This window comes from Eutrigla gurnardus (assembly GCF_963514095.1).
Source record: "Eutrigla gurnardus genome assembly, chromosome: 16".
Classification (NCBI taxonomy): domain Eukaryota; kingdom Metazoa; phylum Chordata; class Actinopteri; order Perciformes; family Triglidae; genus Eutrigla; species Eutrigla gurnardus.
Window position 1 is genome coordinate 9,969,902 of NC_139927.1, and position 18,277 is coordinate 9,988,178.

The 18,277-nt window shown below is 41.3% G+C and overlaps 2 protein-coding genes across 3 annotated transcripts in view; one reads left to right on the forward strand and one right to left on the reverse strand.

Moving 5' to 3' along the window:
* tulp4a (TUB like protein 4a) overlaps positions 1 to 14,649 on the reverse strand; it is a 28,088-nt gene extending 13,439 nt beyond the window's left edge. Inside the window, exons 1-5 of one of the 2 annotated variants that reach the window (XM_084030360.1) lie at positions 14,591 to 14,649; positions 12,321 to 13,357; positions 1,208 to 1,336; positions 796 to 957; positions 178 to 358 (exon numbers count right to left, since the gene is read on the reverse strand). In XM_084030360.1, the coding sequence (XP_083886486.1) occupies positions 178 to 358; positions 796 to 957; positions 1,208 to 1,336; positions 12,321 to 12,572 (724 nt within the window). In that variant the 5' untranslated portion in view covers positions 12,573 to 13,357; positions 14,591 to 14,649. The remainder of the gene's footprint in view (positions 1 to 177; positions 359 to 795; positions 958 to 1,207; positions 1,337 to 12,320; positions 13,358 to 14,590) is intronic. The other variant, XM_084030361.1, reaches the window with a different exon arrangement.
* A 577-nt stretch (positions 14,650 to 15,226) lies between these two features.
* mrps10 (mitochondrial ribosomal protein S10) lies at positions 15,227 to 17,286 on the forward strand. The gene is made up of 7 exons (XM_084030374.1): positions 15,227 to 15,314; positions 15,449 to 15,507; positions 16,065 to 16,134; positions 16,275 to 16,414; positions 16,527 to 16,635; positions 16,754 to 16,843; positions 16,927 to 17,286. The coding sequence occupies exons 1-7, from the start codon at positions 15,243 to 15,245 to the stop codon at positions 17,014 to 17,016; spliced, it is 630 nt and encodes a 209-aa protein (XP_083886500.1). The 5' UTR covers positions 15,227 to 15,242; the 3' UTR covers positions 17,017 to 17,286.
* Positions 17,287 to 18,277: the final 991 nt, after the last annotated feature.

An 18,277-nucleotide genomic window follows, 5' to 3' on the forward strand; every position in this document is an offset into this window, starting at 1 on the left:
CCTGCACTACAGTCCCTATAGGCAGCAACTCCTTACTGGTAAATGTATATTACTCTCTAATTCTACATCAGAGTAAACTCTTATATAATGGCTACTCTGGACATGTTTCAGTTGAATGTTTTTTAGATGTGAAGCCACAAAGAGGAGTCTATGCAAATCAAACCCAGAGCAGCTTACCTTGCAGTGGGGAGTAGTCGTCAGAATCTGTGTCGCTCTCACTGCTGTCCTCCACCAGGAAACTGGGATAGTTCCAGGACATGCCTACGATGCCATCCGATTCGTGCAGCAGAATGTGGGCCAGCATGCGACCATGGCAGTCCATCACTATCACCTGTCCATCTGCAGTACCAAACAACACCTAGAGAGAAATAGTTAAAGGGTGTTTAATGAGAAGAAGAGAAAAAAAACAAGACATTTCACTTCAAAAAGAGGGACAGAGAGACGCACTAAACAGACAAGAAGCCAACTGAGAGCAAACAAGGACATAGAAAGCCATATCACAAGGAGAAATAGACATAAATGGGATGAACAATGGCAAAGAAGCATTATAAAGACTGAGCTGACAGCATGAAAGCAAGAACATAGCCTAACAAAACCCCAACATTCAAGACCGAGGATGATTGCTGTCACTCAAAGATGATATCCCTCAGGCTTCTGCCTTCTGAATGACAAGTCCACACTCTACAAGTGGCAAATGACAACCTAAAACTTCTGTCTATTGGCATTAAAAGGCTGGCAAAGTGCTAGGCAGAAACAGTGAACCAGTCACAATTCTGGGCTGTGCGTCTGCGTTACCTGCTGGTCATCGGGGGTCCAGATACCACAGGTAATCTGGCTTTCCAGGTTGATCTCGGAGGACCAGTGTCTCTGCCCGCTGACTGACCCCACCAGTACGAAGCCATCACGGTAGGAGATGAGAGCCTGGGTACCATCATGGGACCAAGTGAAGTCACTCACCTACAGGGCACAAAACACAGAGAACAATGAAATGATGATAATGAGACGCTAGCTTGATTATTAAAAAGATCAGCTAGATTGTTATCCAACAAATCCACCTTTTTATACACCTCAACTGTTGTGTACACCACCAGCACCTTGATGTCATTGGAACAATCAGTATTTGTAATGAAGAACTGAAACAATTAGTCAATGTATGATGTACGTTACACTTTTAATTATTGACTTATTTCTGTGTAATGGATTTTACCTGCGCTCCACGGTCATTGACCAGCTCCACGGACCAGCGGCCCTCATACTGGATCCAAACGAAGATCCCTCCATCTGTGTCACAGGTAGCCAGTTTCTGGAAGGGCTCATTCCACCGCACCAAGACCACCTTAGAGACACAGAAAAATAATTAGAGGGACTGTGTCTTTATGACGGTCTGTGACACGGTCAGTGTTCTCTAGTAAAATAAGTACTTTCATAGATGAGATATGCAAAGTAATCATAATAATCACAGATTGTACTTTATATTTTAGTGGCCTTCCTTTGACATCGCATTGCCCCATTAACTACAACAAATAATGGGAGAAGATCAACAACACGATGCCTTGTCAGTGTGCCCTCGATCAAACTCTCAACTCTTGCCTTCACATTCACTGCAAGTCGTGCTAAATTGGGCCATCAGCTGAAACGCTTAAGATCCAGAAACTAAAATCCAAGTTCTGACATTTCATTGAGCTAAATTTAGCATCGAACCAGATGAAAATATATCACAAAGTGGGTTAACCTCATTTTGATGAAGTCGCAAAGGAGCTGTTAATAGCTTGAATATTACACACAAAGAAATGTGATTATTGCGTCTCTTATCAGAACGTTGTCTAACCATATCACACTTGTCCATCTTTGACAAAACGGCTATCAATTGTTTATTGTATCGGTGTCACCCATCTTCAGGACACCTAGTTTAAACTCCATCCAGGTCCCTCTCCCGGTCTGTTCTTCTGTAGCGTGACTCAGCCTATTCCCAGAGGAATAATCCTAAACCGGGAGCAGCTCTGCTCGTGCTGAGTGAAGCACGTGGGCTGGACATGCTCAACCACACAATACAGGGAGGGTTTTAGTGGGGCTTACACACTGAGTGCAAGTGCAACAGATCAGTGGAGGAGAGTTGGATCAGCAAAGCAGTCATGCTTTTTAACCCCCAACAACACCATTGCCTTCCTCACCTCGCGCAAACACACATTTTTGCTCTTACCTTAGGTAAAAGAATATTTCACAAGTGGTCGAGAACAAGAAAAAAGGCATCTTGTGTTCACAATCGAGAAATTGTTGGTCCAAAAAAAGAAAAAAGTTTCAATTGGAGGAAGGAAAAACCCATATCCTACTATCAAATTGAGATCATCATATGTTGTAGGGGAATTATAATGATTGTAGCCTAAAGAAACACTATGATCCATCGATCAAAATTATTGATATGCAATTGATATTGCTTGCATTTACCTCCTGAATGGCTTACATGCTGCTTTTCAATGCCTTGGCCATTAAGGCCTTTGATTTTCCTGTAATGCCAGTGTTGACACTGACAAATCATGTCTCTCTTTTTTAAGTTGATTCAACAATAGGTCGATTTCCCTGCTGCATGTAGCATCTCTCCAATTCCTCGGCACGTGCCAGAGGAATTTGTACACGGGAAAAACACATATTACACGCTTCCACTTTATTATTAATGGTATGCATGATAGAACAACATTTGGCGCATCTAGAGTTGACTTCTCTTTTCTCTTAACAGAAAATAAGATAAATTATTAAGATGATAATTATAATAACAATAATTATTAGTATCATTAGTATAATGCAAGAGAGCAATGCCTCTATAAATATAGTTAAAAAAGGGTAAAAGACAATCATTTTCATTACATTTTCTAGTACAAGATGCTTCTATGCAATTAAAGCAACAATGCTGAGGTAACTCCAGTCACCAATCATTTGCATTCATTTGCATGGTTCCCCTATTAGTCACTGCCTTGTGTGTTGTTAAATGTCTGAAGTGATAAAAGAGAGGGTTATCGTAGGTGAACTTAAAGTGCTCTCTCACACAAACATGTTTATAAGAATACACCATCTAGCATAATGAGTGAACAGTAAGATTCATTGCTCTCCTGGCCCCGCTCCCTCAGCAATAAGGTGTCCGGTGAGCAGATTTACTGTGTTTTCACAGTGTTGATATTGTTCTATATGAAGACTGTGTTTGCTTGTCAACTGCAGGAAAGAGGAAACAATAAGACCTGGCCTGTTGAGGGTCTGCAGCTAAGACATCTATGTCATTCTGACTGAGTTGACCATGTTCCCGGACCATTACAAAACGGCCTGTCATCTATAATTCAGCCACAGCAGTCATCTGATACAGCAGACAGTGCTCAGTGGGTGCAAAGCTGACAAGCTTGGGCAGAAGTATTGTCAAAGATAACAAATTTCCATGCTCAAGGATCTCATTTGGGGAATACAAATCTGTCTTGTTACTGTACTCATACACTGTCTGCAACCTCTGGTGAGAAAAATGGATTTTCCGGATGGTATTATACAATCCAATTCAGCTCCAGCCAGTGTAGACATGAGGCTTCAGATTAGGTACGAGCTCCAGTTTGCAGAATTCTAACAATTTATACACCGTACTTAAACAAACAAAGCCGAAAAAAAAGGAAAAGAAATTAGCATAAGGTTTACACATGCTGTGTCTTGCGTGTGTGCACGCTTATCTGCAGCCTCATGGAGGTGGGAATAATCTGTGTATGCGTGTGTAAATTTAGCTCTGCGTGGAGATTAGTGTGAGCTGGTCAGGCATCCCGCGAGGGGGACAGCTGAGCACCTCGCTGTGACGCAGCGATCTGGGAGATCAGACATCACATGGAGACAGCCGGGATAAGAGGTGAGGAGCCGCAGGACAGCGAGGGGCCAGAGGGATCACGGCAAAGAAAGGCACATGCAAATATGTAAAACAAATGCAGAACTGATCTTTCACATCCATTCATTAATATGTACTGCATGGTCAAAGACAAAACCATGCATTTTAAAAATGCAGACAGATGTATTATTGGGATAATCATGAATACTGCATGAGTGACTTGGAAAAACTTGTCTAGTTCACAATCATTGTAGAGAAGTAAAAATTACAGCCTGATTGGAAAAAAATACAGGAATTAGCATTTCATTAAAAAATTATTGGAAACTGCCAAGAAAATTGCAATCATGCAGCGATACTAGAGCTGCATGCTTTCAAGCCAGGATAACAAATACCTAGTAAGAGAGGAGGAGACTACATGATCCTGTTAATTCTGCACTTTGGCCAGTGCATGACCACTCCTTGGGAAGTTGGCACGGTCTTCACTCCTGCAGTGCCTTGCTGCTGTCACTGCAGCCCTGGTCTCTTCCTGGGATTTGGAGACTGGGAGCTGAGCTGATCTTAGCAACTTAACCGAGAATACCAAATCAAATCAAGGGACGGCTTTGGGTTACATTGGAGTCAGCACGAGTGAAAGGACACTGTGACAGTGCAGTGTCACGGTCGTGCAGTCATGAGCACAGGTCAATGGCAACACTGGTCCCGAGCACAAAGGACTTTTTTTTTTGCAAAAAGGTTATGGTGTTGAGTAGGCAGGCATAGTGGAATAGGACATCAAAGTATAGCTGCCTTTTCTTTTTACATGCACATACCTAAAATAAAACTACGCACTGCAAGATGAAATTGAAGTACACATCCACTTGCTTTAAGTTATTAGGCTAGCATCAAAACAGACTTATCCATCAGTAAAACAGAATAAAAAAATGAAAAGTACTAGTAAGAGCTTGATTAAAAAATGTCAGTCCCACTGCTTGTCTACTGAGAAGCATTAGAAAATCAAGACCACCTGGCTGACAATAAAACCTGATGCAGTGTACGCAAGCTATAAAATACTCTCCCCTTTCCCTGCACAAGCCCTACCTCTCCTCTGATTCTGGGTCTGAAATTATATTAAATCAGATGCAAAACTCGGAGCGCTGTGCTGATACAAAAGCAAGGAAGGCAGAGTGAGTTAAGTAGAGCCAGAGTGATTTGCAGTGTGACAGGAAGGGCAATGGGACGGGACCTTTAGTGTAAGTAGAATCTTAAATGTTTATGACTAGAGCAGGTATAAAACTCTAATCAATACCAATATCTGTTCATTAAATTCACATTTCCTATCACAGGATGTGAATGATGCAAAGCTCAAGGAAGGTAGCAAACTGACAAACTGTACACTGGGAGTTGGCAAGGTGGAGATAATGGCTCGTCTGTAGAGATGCACCGATTGATCGGGAGGTTTTCAGCTAGGTCAGTACCATATGATAGTTCTACTTGGGCACACAGCAGCAATAACTTCACAACCATATATGCAGGCTCACGTTTTGATGCAATGAGACATGCATAAGAATCATGAATATGATTCATGACATTCAATGACACGCATAAATAAATCAGTAGCATCACAACATGATAACTTGTCTACAGTTTTATATGTTGTATTTGATCGTTTTTTGCCAATCCTTAGATCCATCGACTGTATTCATTTATAAAAAATGCCAAAGCAATGGGTTAAGCTGAATCAAACGGGTAGAGAAATGTGTAAGTGTGTCCGAAAAACAAAAACAGTAAAGATGAGGCAGCATACACAATGACATAAGAGTAGTCTGGTGCTTAAATTTCCTGTTTTGTCTTCACAGCTGTTTGCTGTGTCGGCTGAAATGAAGAGATTTTATGTTGCAAGTAGCACAACTCTGAGACAAAGCAACCCTGTGTCTAGATATGTACGTCTGGGACAACAAACCCCGCTCATAGCAAAAAGAACCTGCACTGCAGAGGCCACGCTGTCTCTCTTGGAATATTTCTAGCAAGCAGACAAGTGCACCTGGAACTGAGGAAGAGTCTGTGGGGATTCAAGAGTGTTATGCAACATGTCCTCTCCAAGGATGGATTAGCACACTAAAGCCATTTCCACTAAGCACATTTGGTGAGACCATTTTAATGCAGTGAATGGGTTGTGTACTCTTCAATCCTGAGGAGAGCTACTAATGTCAAGAGGTCAGACATGGATAGAGCAGAAGAAAGTGCTCTAAAGGAAGACGTGTAAAGGCAGTGTTGTGACCAGCATGAGGGAGGAGATCATGACAGACGGGAGACGAGGATGGAGAGCTGTGGTGCAGAGGAAGGAACTAGTTAGGCAATGTAACAAGACGAGGGAACACAGATAAGTGTCTGGAAACAGGTGGTGATGGAAGCTAAGGCGAGTTACACTGAGAACTGAACTCTTCCTCTGAAATCCCTCCATACACTCCAACTGGTCCAGAACGCAGCCGCTGGCATCATCTCCAGAACTCCTTCTACTGAACCCATCACTCCTGCCCTGCAGCAACTCCATTGGCTCCCTATCAAATCAGATCCTACTCCTCACTTTCAAGATCCTCCACAGACTGGCACGAGTGTATCTCTCTGAGCTCATCCACATACAAACACCATCCAGCCCTTATCTGCCAATGTATCCACCATGGGGTCAAGAGCTTTCAGCCGATCAGCCCCCCCACCTGTGGAACTCCCTTCAACCACACATTCACACCTCCGACTCTGTCTCCATCTTTAAATCCTGCCTGAAAACGCACTTATTCCGAGTGGCATACTCTGTCACACTGACTATTGCCTTATTCAATGCATTTGACAATTGACCCAAGTAGCCACATTTCTTAATTCTTACTGTTTGATGTATTTACCATTTGATGTACTGTTGTTTTTATGAAAGTCTTGTATTATTATTATAGCATGAAAAGTGATCCTGCATTAGTTAAGTTAAGTTGCACTGCACCACAGAACGCATCCAGTATCCTCCCTACCCATATAAAAGAACTGTGCGTGTCCCTGATTGGTGGGACCCCTGCCTTTGGGAAATAATCAACCCCTAAGAGTCATGGGAATGGTTGCGAGGTGTGTATGAATGCATGTTTTTAACTACCATGCATGCACAACGGTTTCAGAAAACACAGAACTTCTCATGCATCACTGAAAAGGGGTTTCAGTCTCAACATTTCAAAAATACAATGACACTGTGCTGAGGACTTGAAAAGGATGTATATTTTTAGCAGACAGATGACAACGTATCCCCTTGAGATTGTCTCTTAATGTTCTACTTTCTCGCACAGTGTACATGCTCAAGGAATTGTTGTTACACTGAAATGTCTAACTGTGAATAACTACCACTTACTGTAGCAAAGATACACATAAAGTGCCTTTGATGCTGTGTGAATTATGCTCTACGCTGAATTCAGCGCACATCGCAGCGCGGCCAGCGAAAAGCCGCAGCGGTGCAGCACACGCCATTGTAAATAATTGGTTTCAGAATGCAGTGCTGCTGTTGATGATGTTGCAGGAGGCATCTTAGTCTTCAAAATAATAAAAATCAAAGTACAAGTTAAATTGAAATGAGTCAAAAACGCAACCACCCTACTGCCACACAGTAGATGTAACAGTATTGGAGCAGTGGATATTTTCCCATCAGAAACAAAAAGTACTTCCCTCACATGATAATACCTAAAGACAAATAGCATAGCTAGCAGTTGACATGATTCTGACAGACAATTTGGCCAAACTCTGTGTTGCAGCTAACATTTCCTTGTCAACATGCTGACAGCCATTGTCAAGCCTGTCTCGGGTGTTCAGCTCTCACGTAGCGTGAACGGACTCCTAGTGACTATGTGCTCCGTCTGTTCAGCATCTGACTGCACTTTAATGGGGGGAAAAAAGCAGTGGATTGTCAAAAGAGGTGTTGATCTATTCTGATGCATATCCCACAGGGATTACGCTGCAGCATCAGTCACATAAAAAGATGCAAATTGCTTTCATCTATTTTCAATTTTATTTTAAGTGCAGTGGACCAGACACAAAAAAAAGGTCAATCGCTCGGTTTAGAAAATCATGTAAAAATAGTATCAGGACATTTGAAGCCAATTTTATTTTTCAATAGAACTTGTGTTTGTCTGGTTGATTTATTTTTAGTCGAAAAAATGTAACAGCTGTAAAAGCCATAAAAACTCTTTCAGAACAATACATCAATCTAATCAACCAATGATCAAACACCTTAAATCAATCTGAAACAGAAACCAAGGTAGACATTTTAAATTGATCAATGGCAAGACTTTTGCTGAAATGATTAGTCAAATAATTGTTCACCAGAAAACTAATCAGGAAGTATTTTCTAAAAAAAAAAAGGTGAAAAATGCCAAACATTCGTTTATTCCTTTGTCTTTTTAGATAATTGAAAAGTGATTATTTGTGGGTTTTAGGAAGAAAAAACTATTTGAAGACACCACATTGGGCTCTGAGACATGTGATGAACATTTCAAACACTAAATGATTAAGCAATGACTAGAAAATGTTTCTACAGGTTACGAAATGAAAATAATCATTAGTAGCAGCCTCAGACAAATGTTTCATGGGATCAAATGGGATGAGAGTACAAGCACACTGAAACTATGCTTAACCCTAAGAATAAGAAATGTAATAGGCCCAAATGTGTCATAATAAACTTCAACACTGTGTACTGCAAGGATGCACACAAAAACAAACATTTTTATTTATAGATGTAAATGGGTACTTCTAAGTTAATTCCAATACTATGCTGTCTTGACAGTGCAATACGGGTCCGAGCACTCCTGCTAAGCAACCAAGCTCCATAAAAAAACAAAAAGCATTGAATACAAAGTAGTTTTCTCCTGACACCCACTGTGAACGGCTGGCTGTGGGAGACAGAACAAAAGGAGTATGGCACCACACACCGTGTTCCCTTTGAAGCTGTTACCTTGTAATTATCGCTCTCACCCTGGCTAAAGGGGAATTAGACACAGAGGACGACAAACCCTCATCAGAGATATACTGCAGGCCTTGGACCATGGCCTGCAAAACCTTTTAATTATCTGAAGAAGATCATGAGAGCCTTCAAAATAGGTGCTACAGCAGGACAAGAGTTGAGCTTCACCGCAACACAAGATGCTTTTTATGTTGTAGTGCAATGAGTGCAAACTGGGTGGACTCAAGTGTAAATCAAACCCTTTATCCTGGAAGGGCCACTGCGACACTCTACAGGAATACAGTCTTCTACTCGTCTGCCCTCTTCTTAACAGATGTCTGGCAGCTTAAGATCCACCCTGTACTTTACTACATTGCCAGTATTGGGCTGAGTCCAAAAGACACATCCATTCAGACGCTTGCTTACATTAGAATGATCACAAGACACTCTGGTCTATACATCAACAGGAATAATGGCCAAACTTAAGCATGCTGACATGAGTATTGATCTTGGCAGGACTGGTCTCCTACAGGATGAGTTCATGTTGCATTTTTTTGTGTGTAGTCACTCACAACATGACTCGAGCTAATTTACGTGAAAGGACACTCGTCACCAGTGACAACAAGTGTTCAATGACAGCGCTGACGTTTAAAGGACAAAACTGTCAGGGGATGCGACTGCTGAGCATGCAGCTTTCGGAGACAAGGAAAGGTTACCGAAATGTATTGACATGGCATTTTAAAAACTAAATTTAAAAGAAATATTAAATAATATTGGCTTGAAGAGTTGTTCTGATACGTATTTCAATACCCAGGCAGTATTCAAGACAATATAACAAGCATTTGGGGTATCCTATGGTGTTGGACTGTATACAGCAAACAGCATTCTCTCATCTCCTCTCCAGAACTTGATAAAAAATGACATGGGTGAGTGAACAGATCTGTCATATCATGACACAATACATTAGGCAGTGTGATTTCCACCACTGTCAGAAACCCCAAATTATGCATACGGTGGAGGAGTGATGGATTTTGCATTTCCCAAGGCATTTATTTATTGCTTCATGTCAAATCTAGATTAGACGTGGAGAGGACATTACTACTTACGTTACTGGTGCTGGGCTGAGGGCAGTGGGGACATTTTTCTCAGCGTTATGTATTTAATGGGAAAAGCATCTTGAAAGATGCAGAAAATTACACAAAACGTTATCTAAAAACAGTGTTACAATAAAATGATACACAAAGCTGCATGCAACTGAATGGTGCAATTTCTAACATTTAGAATGCACTAGCAGCGAGCTGCAGACCTGTGTGAGCCCATTTCCATTACAAGTCCACCAAAATTAAAATGTCTTCCCTCCAGTACACCATGCTTTATTCACCAGATATTGGTGATAATGATGATAGCAGGACAAGAGCATTTGTTGAATAAAGCATGGTGTACTGAGGGGGAGCTGTGCAATGTGTTTAATTTTGATGATAGGTAGTGCAACACCATATGGGGATCCAGTTAAAGAGAAAACACCTATCCCAGAAACCTTCCATCACGGTGATACCAACTTAACTACAGAAGTATGTGTGCCATAATGAATTTTAATCAGTCCAAATAGATGGATGAAGTCAAATTCACATGAAAAAAAGTGGGTAAATTGGAGTTATGTAGGTTTAACCACCTCCACATTGCATGCACCAAAACAACAAAAGGGAAATTTCAGTACTTGGATCACATTCAAGTGGGCAGAGTTAAATGACATTTCTGCTGCGCTTCAGTCACTCTCTGTAGGGATTCATCCACTCTCCCTTTAGCTGCCTTATAGAACGCTGACACAGCACCTTCCTCCATCTGACCAACAGCTACACCCACTAAAAAGAGAAAAGGCAACCTGTGTCCAATCTACTTGTGCCAGAACTGCTATACTGACAGGAATATTCACATATATTGCGTGCAGTAGACCTCGACATCACTCAGGTGATCTTTCCAATGACAAAGCAAAAGGCCTCAATGCACTAGTTATGGGAAAGTTTGGAGGGTATAACAATGACGAGAGATAAGAGCATTGCCAGAGGGTGGCACACTGAAATGTTTTGACTAGGAGAAGGAGAGCTACTGCAGGGGGGTCAAACCATGAGCCACTGACAGTATACAGGTCTTACATCCAATCAAAAAGTACAAAGATGATTTCACCAATTACACTCCTGTACTAGTTAAAACAATGCACTGAGCTGCTGTAGAAATCCTTGAAACACTGTGTCATGACACAGGGCTGGACACCATTCAGCTAAAAGGAGGCCTTGACAACATACAAGTTGTCAAACACATGCCACATACGCGTACAAAGAATAGCAGCTTCAAGGACATTTTTCTGCACATTAATCGGCAGCTGGGGAAAGGTAAGAGTGCCAGGAAATCAGGTACGACTATACTCTTAAATCATATTTCTGTGAGCCCAAAAAAGCTACTTATAATAAAAAAAGGTAAAAGTTTACAGTCGTTTGCATTGCCCTGTATCCCAAGTGTATAAGATTGAGGAGGTTTGAGCAGGCTGCTTGAAAGGGATCAATAATCTATCATTTAATGGATTCATGTCAAGAAACTGATGTGGTATTCCTTTACAAATGCACCTGGATTTCTACAGCACTTTTCCAGTCTTTTCCACCACTCAAGGCTCTTTAGATTACATTCAGTCTACATTCACCCAGTCATACACTGATGGAAGAGGAGCCACCTACTGGAGCCCGACCGATATATCCAAACTATCAGTATCAGCATTTATAATGGCCGATAAATGAATATTTTAAAAATAAAATAAAAACGCAAGAAACACCCTTATAGAACTTAACAGAATTTGTCTCCAGCCTTGTTCGAAGTTATATTTATGAAGCTTACCAAGTGTTTTAATACTGGTAACTTTGTGTTTGGTTGTTGTTGTTATTGTGTTTTTTTATCAGTAATCGGTCGGGCTCTACCACCTACCCATCAGGATCTAATCCAACTCATTCACATACTATCACACACTGATGGCACAGCCTTCGGGGACAATTTAGGGTTCAGTATCTTGCCCAAGGAGACTTATCATGCGGACTGGAGCCTCCAATTTCCGATTGACACAGCCGCCCCAAGTGTATGTAGAGTTTATTAGAAGAAGGGTGGCTGTGTTAACGAATAACAAATTAGGGATTTTGAATACCTTTGGAGAGTTATTCGTTTACATTTACATTAACATGTAGGGCATTTAGCAGAAGCATTTGTCCAAAGCGACTTACAATAAGTACATTTGTCAAAAGAAAGAAACCACAACATATCATTGCCGATAAAGTAAGAGCGAAAAAATAGAAACAAGTGTTAGGTCTATCGTTTATAGTTATATTGAAAAATAGGTTTCCCGTAAAACAAAATATGATCACTCTAAAGAGCATGGCTGAAGTGGGGCAGGTATACACCTTTCCTTTCAACACAAATATCAGTAGACATATTTTTAAATCGAGTAGGAATGACCCAATATGCATTTCCCAAAGAAACGTATCATACCTCGCTATTGTGTCCTCTGAGGTTGAAGTTAACTCTCTGCGGGGTGGGCCGATCCCGTCTGCAGTGGCTGGACGTAAACGTGACCCCGACAACTCCTCGACCGTTCCCAGTAGCGAGCCAGCCCTCCTCATAGTACCGCTTCCTGCACACTGGCTTCTCCTTCTCACTCTTGGGAACTCGGCCCTTCCAAGACAGGCACAGGATGTTGGAGTCGCTGCAGAGGACCGGGCCATGCTCCACGGCGGCGAACATCCCTGCAACTCTCTACACCCCCGTGGATTAAAAAAAAAAAAAAAAAAAAAAAAACAATCCAAAAAAAGGGGAGGTCGGGGGTTCTTTGGGGGGGTCGGAACCGTTACGATCGTCTCCCCTCCGCTGAGGCTACTGGTTCGGTGTCAGATGTGAGACAGCGACAACGGTGCATAGTACGTCCGCTTTCCCTCGGCTATCTCAGTGATATGCGATACTAATTAAAAGTGATCAGTGAACATTTTCTCAACAGTACAAATGAGGTCACAAGACTGCGGACTTCAGCGAAACTGGATTTGATGATTTCATATAAGCCAAGTGGGCTGCATACAGAGACAGAAGGCACTCATTCAAGTCATTGTGATGTGCTGCCTTGATGTGAGCTGCCTTGCCTGATGAGGTTTCAATGACAAGGCAACGGATGAGAGGACCGGGATAATGATTTAGTTCCAGCTTGAGAAACGGCAGATTCCTGACCGATGATCGAAAAACAAAAGATCCACAAAAAAATACTTTATCTTGTAAACTCATCAACAGGCGACATGTCCACTCTTCACGAGACCTCCCGGTGCTTCCAGTTGACAGTTAGTGACGTTTCTGTCCAGTTAGGCGGATCATTTTAGGGCTCCATGTCCTCCTCATGCGACCCCGGCTGTGTGTGTGTGAGAGAGGAGGAACAGAGACTCCCATCAGCTGTCGGCCCGCAGGAGAGTCGCTTCTCCCAGTAACGTCATCACGTCAGCCAATCTGCCTTTTCAACCCGGCCTCTGGGATCCCATGGAGGGCTGCTGGATAATACAAAAAAAGATGTCTATGTCAAACAGAAAATACTGCTAAGAACATAAACAAGCGTGTTATTTTTTGAGTCGTTTTAAGAAGCTTTGCCAAGGTACAGGCAGTGTAAAAGCGGTGGAAGCACCCAACTACCGCCCACAGCCGTTAATTTAAATATTAATGCTGCAGCCTAAAATTAACCCTCACTTACCGTTACTTATGTCGTCAATCACTTCAGTTCAAGGACTATCCTGCTCAGCGGAAGGATATTTGACTTCTGAATTATAGAGTAGGAGCCGTGTACCGTTTTAGCCCCGGTTTTTATTAGGCTAGCTACACTGGGGTACCGAGGCGACGGTAAAAGGAGGGGGGCGACAAAATGTGATAAAAGAGAGAAGAGAAAACCCAATTAGACAATGACAAACAATTATAAAAAACTAGGTCCGACAGACACAGACCAGTGGGCAATAACGGACGCTGAGATTCGCGATGCTAGCGACTGTCACCTGACAATAAAAAATATTGTGTAAAAGAATATGACTGACATTCGGATTAACGATCAACGGTTATAATAAAAATAGTAGCCACACCAATTCCACTAAAACCTCATACAGGTTTTGGTACAAGAGCTGTTGTGAGCTGCAACACAACTCAAATAAAGTAAAATATGTTGTACCACTGATGTAAAGAGAGACCCAAGGATACAAATTTTACTGACACCAGATGAAGATGATGCTAAAATAGTCCAAACATCCGTCACCTAGAGCTGCTAGCTACAGATAGTGGATGTTGGATCGGGATAGAGAGCCGCGTTGGGCTCCAAAGATCTAAACATGTTAGCATGGTTATTCAAACACTCCCTGTTTTTAATGTAACTGTCGTATGTGTGCAGTAACGCTGGATGTAGCGAACCGAAATACTGGGGAATTAAGCTAACGGTAGCTGCCTGTGCTGCCCCCCTCCACAAAGAATAGCCAGCGATAGCTAACCGGCTAACCGAGCAGCTAGCTGAACCTGAACCACCATCAGCGGAGACTGGCTCCGTCCATCTGCCGCTGGCACTCGTCACTCGCTAACAAGCCGTGGCTAGCACGTTAGCCGACCGTTTATTCCAGCGTCCTTTTATAACAGCACGCGCTCATTCAAAATAGCGACGAGTTACTGGCCTTGTGGACAACGAGGGGCAATAATAACAGAGGTGTCATCAACAAAGCAGGAGAAAAATCAATGGCCTTAGAAGTGCTTACCTCTGGTCTGAACTGCTGCCGACCGCTGCTTCTCCCTCTGCCTGCAGCCTGCTACTGTGTACACTGGCAGGGCCCGACAGCTGGGTCACGTGACTGGCACGTGATTTAGACCAATTAAATTATCACAGTTCATGTCAATAACTGTTGTGTTTTTAAAAAAATATCTGGAATCTAGTCTTCTCACGAATAAGAGTGGGACGATATGTTTATAATTGTAAAAATATATATTTAAAAATAAATGTGTTGTTCCAATTGCTGTGTTTAAAATGGTCATTTCCATTATTATGGAATGATGGAGGAATTATTAACTTTCTTCAAATTAAGAAGAAGCAAACCTGATCATTTTTATGATACATGTGTGCTGTGTGGAATGGGGAAGGACATTAAAGAATGTGATATCTTCTATCTGTATCACTATGTGTATCTCCTTTTGCTAATATTTAATTGATTTGATGTTTGCATTGGTTGCGTGTGTATTTAGTTTGTCTTTTTGCATGCACATTGTCCTATTGTTCTAATCCAACTATCTTAAGACGTGATGTTTGTACATGAGAAAAACAAACAAACAAAAAAATACAGTAGTAGTTTACCTCCAGTACACACGGGGGCAGCACTTGAGAGTTAGCCTTCCTTGTGTCCCACCTCCAAAAACATGGCTGCTCCCGTGGCTTTCAGACGAGAATTATTTTCTCTTACAAGGATACTTCGTGGGATCTCACATTTGGTACAGTAACTAACACATGTTTTGTATTTGTACACCGTCTGGTAACAAACCAACGTGCTTATAATAGTCAGGAGACCTGACAGCAGTTGTAGCACGGTGTTTATCCAGTATCTCTAACGTTACTTTAATTACAGGGGCCGAGATCTTTGGGCGCCTGTTCAGGTCACAGGACATGTAACGTTAATTTAATCAGGTAAGCTTCAGCTTTCTTCTTCGCTCGTTTAAAGTCAAAGTCGTTCATTAATAACGGTAATAAACGCCAGTAGACGTCACGTCTTTGAGCTCTATTCTACAGTAAGCTACATCAACAAGGACACACATAATTATTTTTTATTAGTTTAAATTGTCACAAATCTATTTCTCGAGCACATTTTGCTGTAGTAAAAATGCAATGTAATGTGCAAAAGTACTAGTGAACCTATAAGGTAATTTAAATGTTCTTCTCGCTTTCATTATCATTAATAAGAATGGTATTTAATTAGGGAGAATATACCAGTTTGACATTCAAAAGTGTACAAAGCTGCAACATAGGTATTTGTCTAACATTTTGAAGAGCACAAGAAGGCAAAGGGTGTTTAGAGCCATTTTTCTGGTCTTGCTTTTGTTTTCAGTATGAATTTTTATGAACAGATATATTATATTCAGGAATTGAGTTTGAAACCAAAACCAATTACTGTATAATCAGTTGACAGTAAAGTCACAGAATTACAACAAATATTTTGTTAATTATTCAGTGTTCTGTCCCTGCAGGTCCCATCTCCCATTGGTATTTAACACTTCCTTCCACACAGCGACAGTGTATTCATCAACAGCTTCATCAGTGAGTTATCAGCACAATTTATTCATCTCCTCTTTATTCATGTTTTTTTTTAACAGCTCTGCTCAATATTAACACAATACCATAAAAAATTGAGACATTCACTCTGTATTTGTTTCCGGTTTCCATTTGTTTCCTTGCAGATCACTGTCACAGAAGAGCCTGACACACTGTTTCAGAAGGTGTCCCTGTTGGTCAAAGGTCATGACAGGGCCGTGTTGGACAGCTATGAGTTCTTTGCCTCTATGGCAGCTAAAGAGCTGGGCATCATCATTAACAAAGTGTGAGTACTGTTAATAGTCAAGCAGCCACATAAGACAAAAAACGCATTTAGCCAAACATTATAGAATGTCTTTCTGGCAGATATTATTTGATCTCTTTTCCCTCCGCCTCAGTCACGAACTTCCCAAGGACATGGAGAGGTTTACACTCTTGAAGTCAGTTCACATCTTCAAAAATCACAGGGTCCAGTATGAGATGAGGACACACTACCGGTGCATTGAGGTGATTTTTTTTGTTTTTGTTTTTTTAATTCAATTGGTCAGCTTTTGTTATTAAAACCTCACAGTGGTTTGTGATGATTTAGCCTCAATTGTAAGATGTCTAAACTCTTGTGTTGTAGCTGTCTCATATAACCGGCTGCACAGCACAGGTATACCTTGAATACATCCAGAGGAACCTCCCTGAAGGTGTAGCCATGGAGGTGACAAAGGCAAGTTACGCCAGCAACAATTCCACCTGCTCAATCAAATTGCGCATTGAAATGGGTTTAATGATTTTTGTTCATGTCATCAGACGGCCATGCTGAAGGTTCCAGATCACATCCTTGAACCCATATGGGAGGACAACTCTGTGGATAAGGAGCCCAGCCAGTTAACTCAGTGATGACCAACGGGCACTAATTGGAGGCGTCTTCTCACATGTAATTGAATATGTTTGGTAAATGATAAGATGTCATGTTCATCATATAGATTTAAACATTATCATCAATACAGTGTTGAAAACCACAGAAAAAGGGCCAGCTATAGAACACACAACCATTATGTGAACATATACCAGTCTTCATCTACTGGCAGTTATGTGTTTTTACTCTGTGGCAAAACAGTGTTTTTTTTTTTTTTTCTCAATAAATAATGCATTTAATTAATTTAACTCAACTTTATGTGCAGTTATTTATCAGAATTGTGATTCTTATAATACCTCTACTGTACATTACAATATTTTTTGTTTAACTTATTGGATTGGTTTGTTATTCTGTATGATCAACACGTATGACACAGGACACAGGACACAAGACAGAACACATGACATTTCTTTTTTTTTGCATTTATTGAATTGATAGTTTACAAAAATCTCTGAGGCAAAACAGAAAAGAAAATCACTGAATTTAACATCCATTCTCTGCTTAACAGTGAAAACAAGATGACATACTGGTCCTGTGATCGGAGGCCAATACTTCCTGTCATTTAAAGGAGATTTCCCAGTAAAAGTCCCTCTATTTATCGTCAACATCGTACATGACTATTGTGTACAGATGTACTTCCGTGCAAGCAAAATGTATGGTTTGTAGCCATTACTTAAAAATGAAGTACCTGGTGTCTTACTGAGTTTGGTACGTCTCTGTAATCATCTCAACTTCCATCCTGAAAGAGAATCTCAGGCATCAGAGAGGAAGGGGGATTAAGACACAAGAGGAGACTCACCTTTTCAAGTGAAGTGCCTGACCTCAGTTGTCATGCCACGAAGGAGAGGAGAGATGTGAGGGAGGGCCTGTGGGCCGGGAGGGTTAACTGTACTATGTTCCCCCCTTCAGGAGACAACAACAGTCAGTCTGTTATAATCAACCAAAGGGAGAAACAAGAAGGGACTGCAGAGACTGAAGAAGCAGAAAAATGTACTGAAAGTGCTGAAGAGATGGAAAAACAAACAGGAGAATGAGAGCGCAACACCTGCCGTGGCTTATTTATGAAACTAGCTGTGATGGGCAACACTTGAGGTGTTCTGAGTGGCTCAGAGAATAAAATGCTCTTTCATCCAGAAGTAATGTAAAATCCAGTTTTTGCCAGCAGTAAAAACAATATATGCAACAATAAATGCCTTACATCTTTATGAAGTAAGTAAGGCTGAATTAGCATCACATAATGGA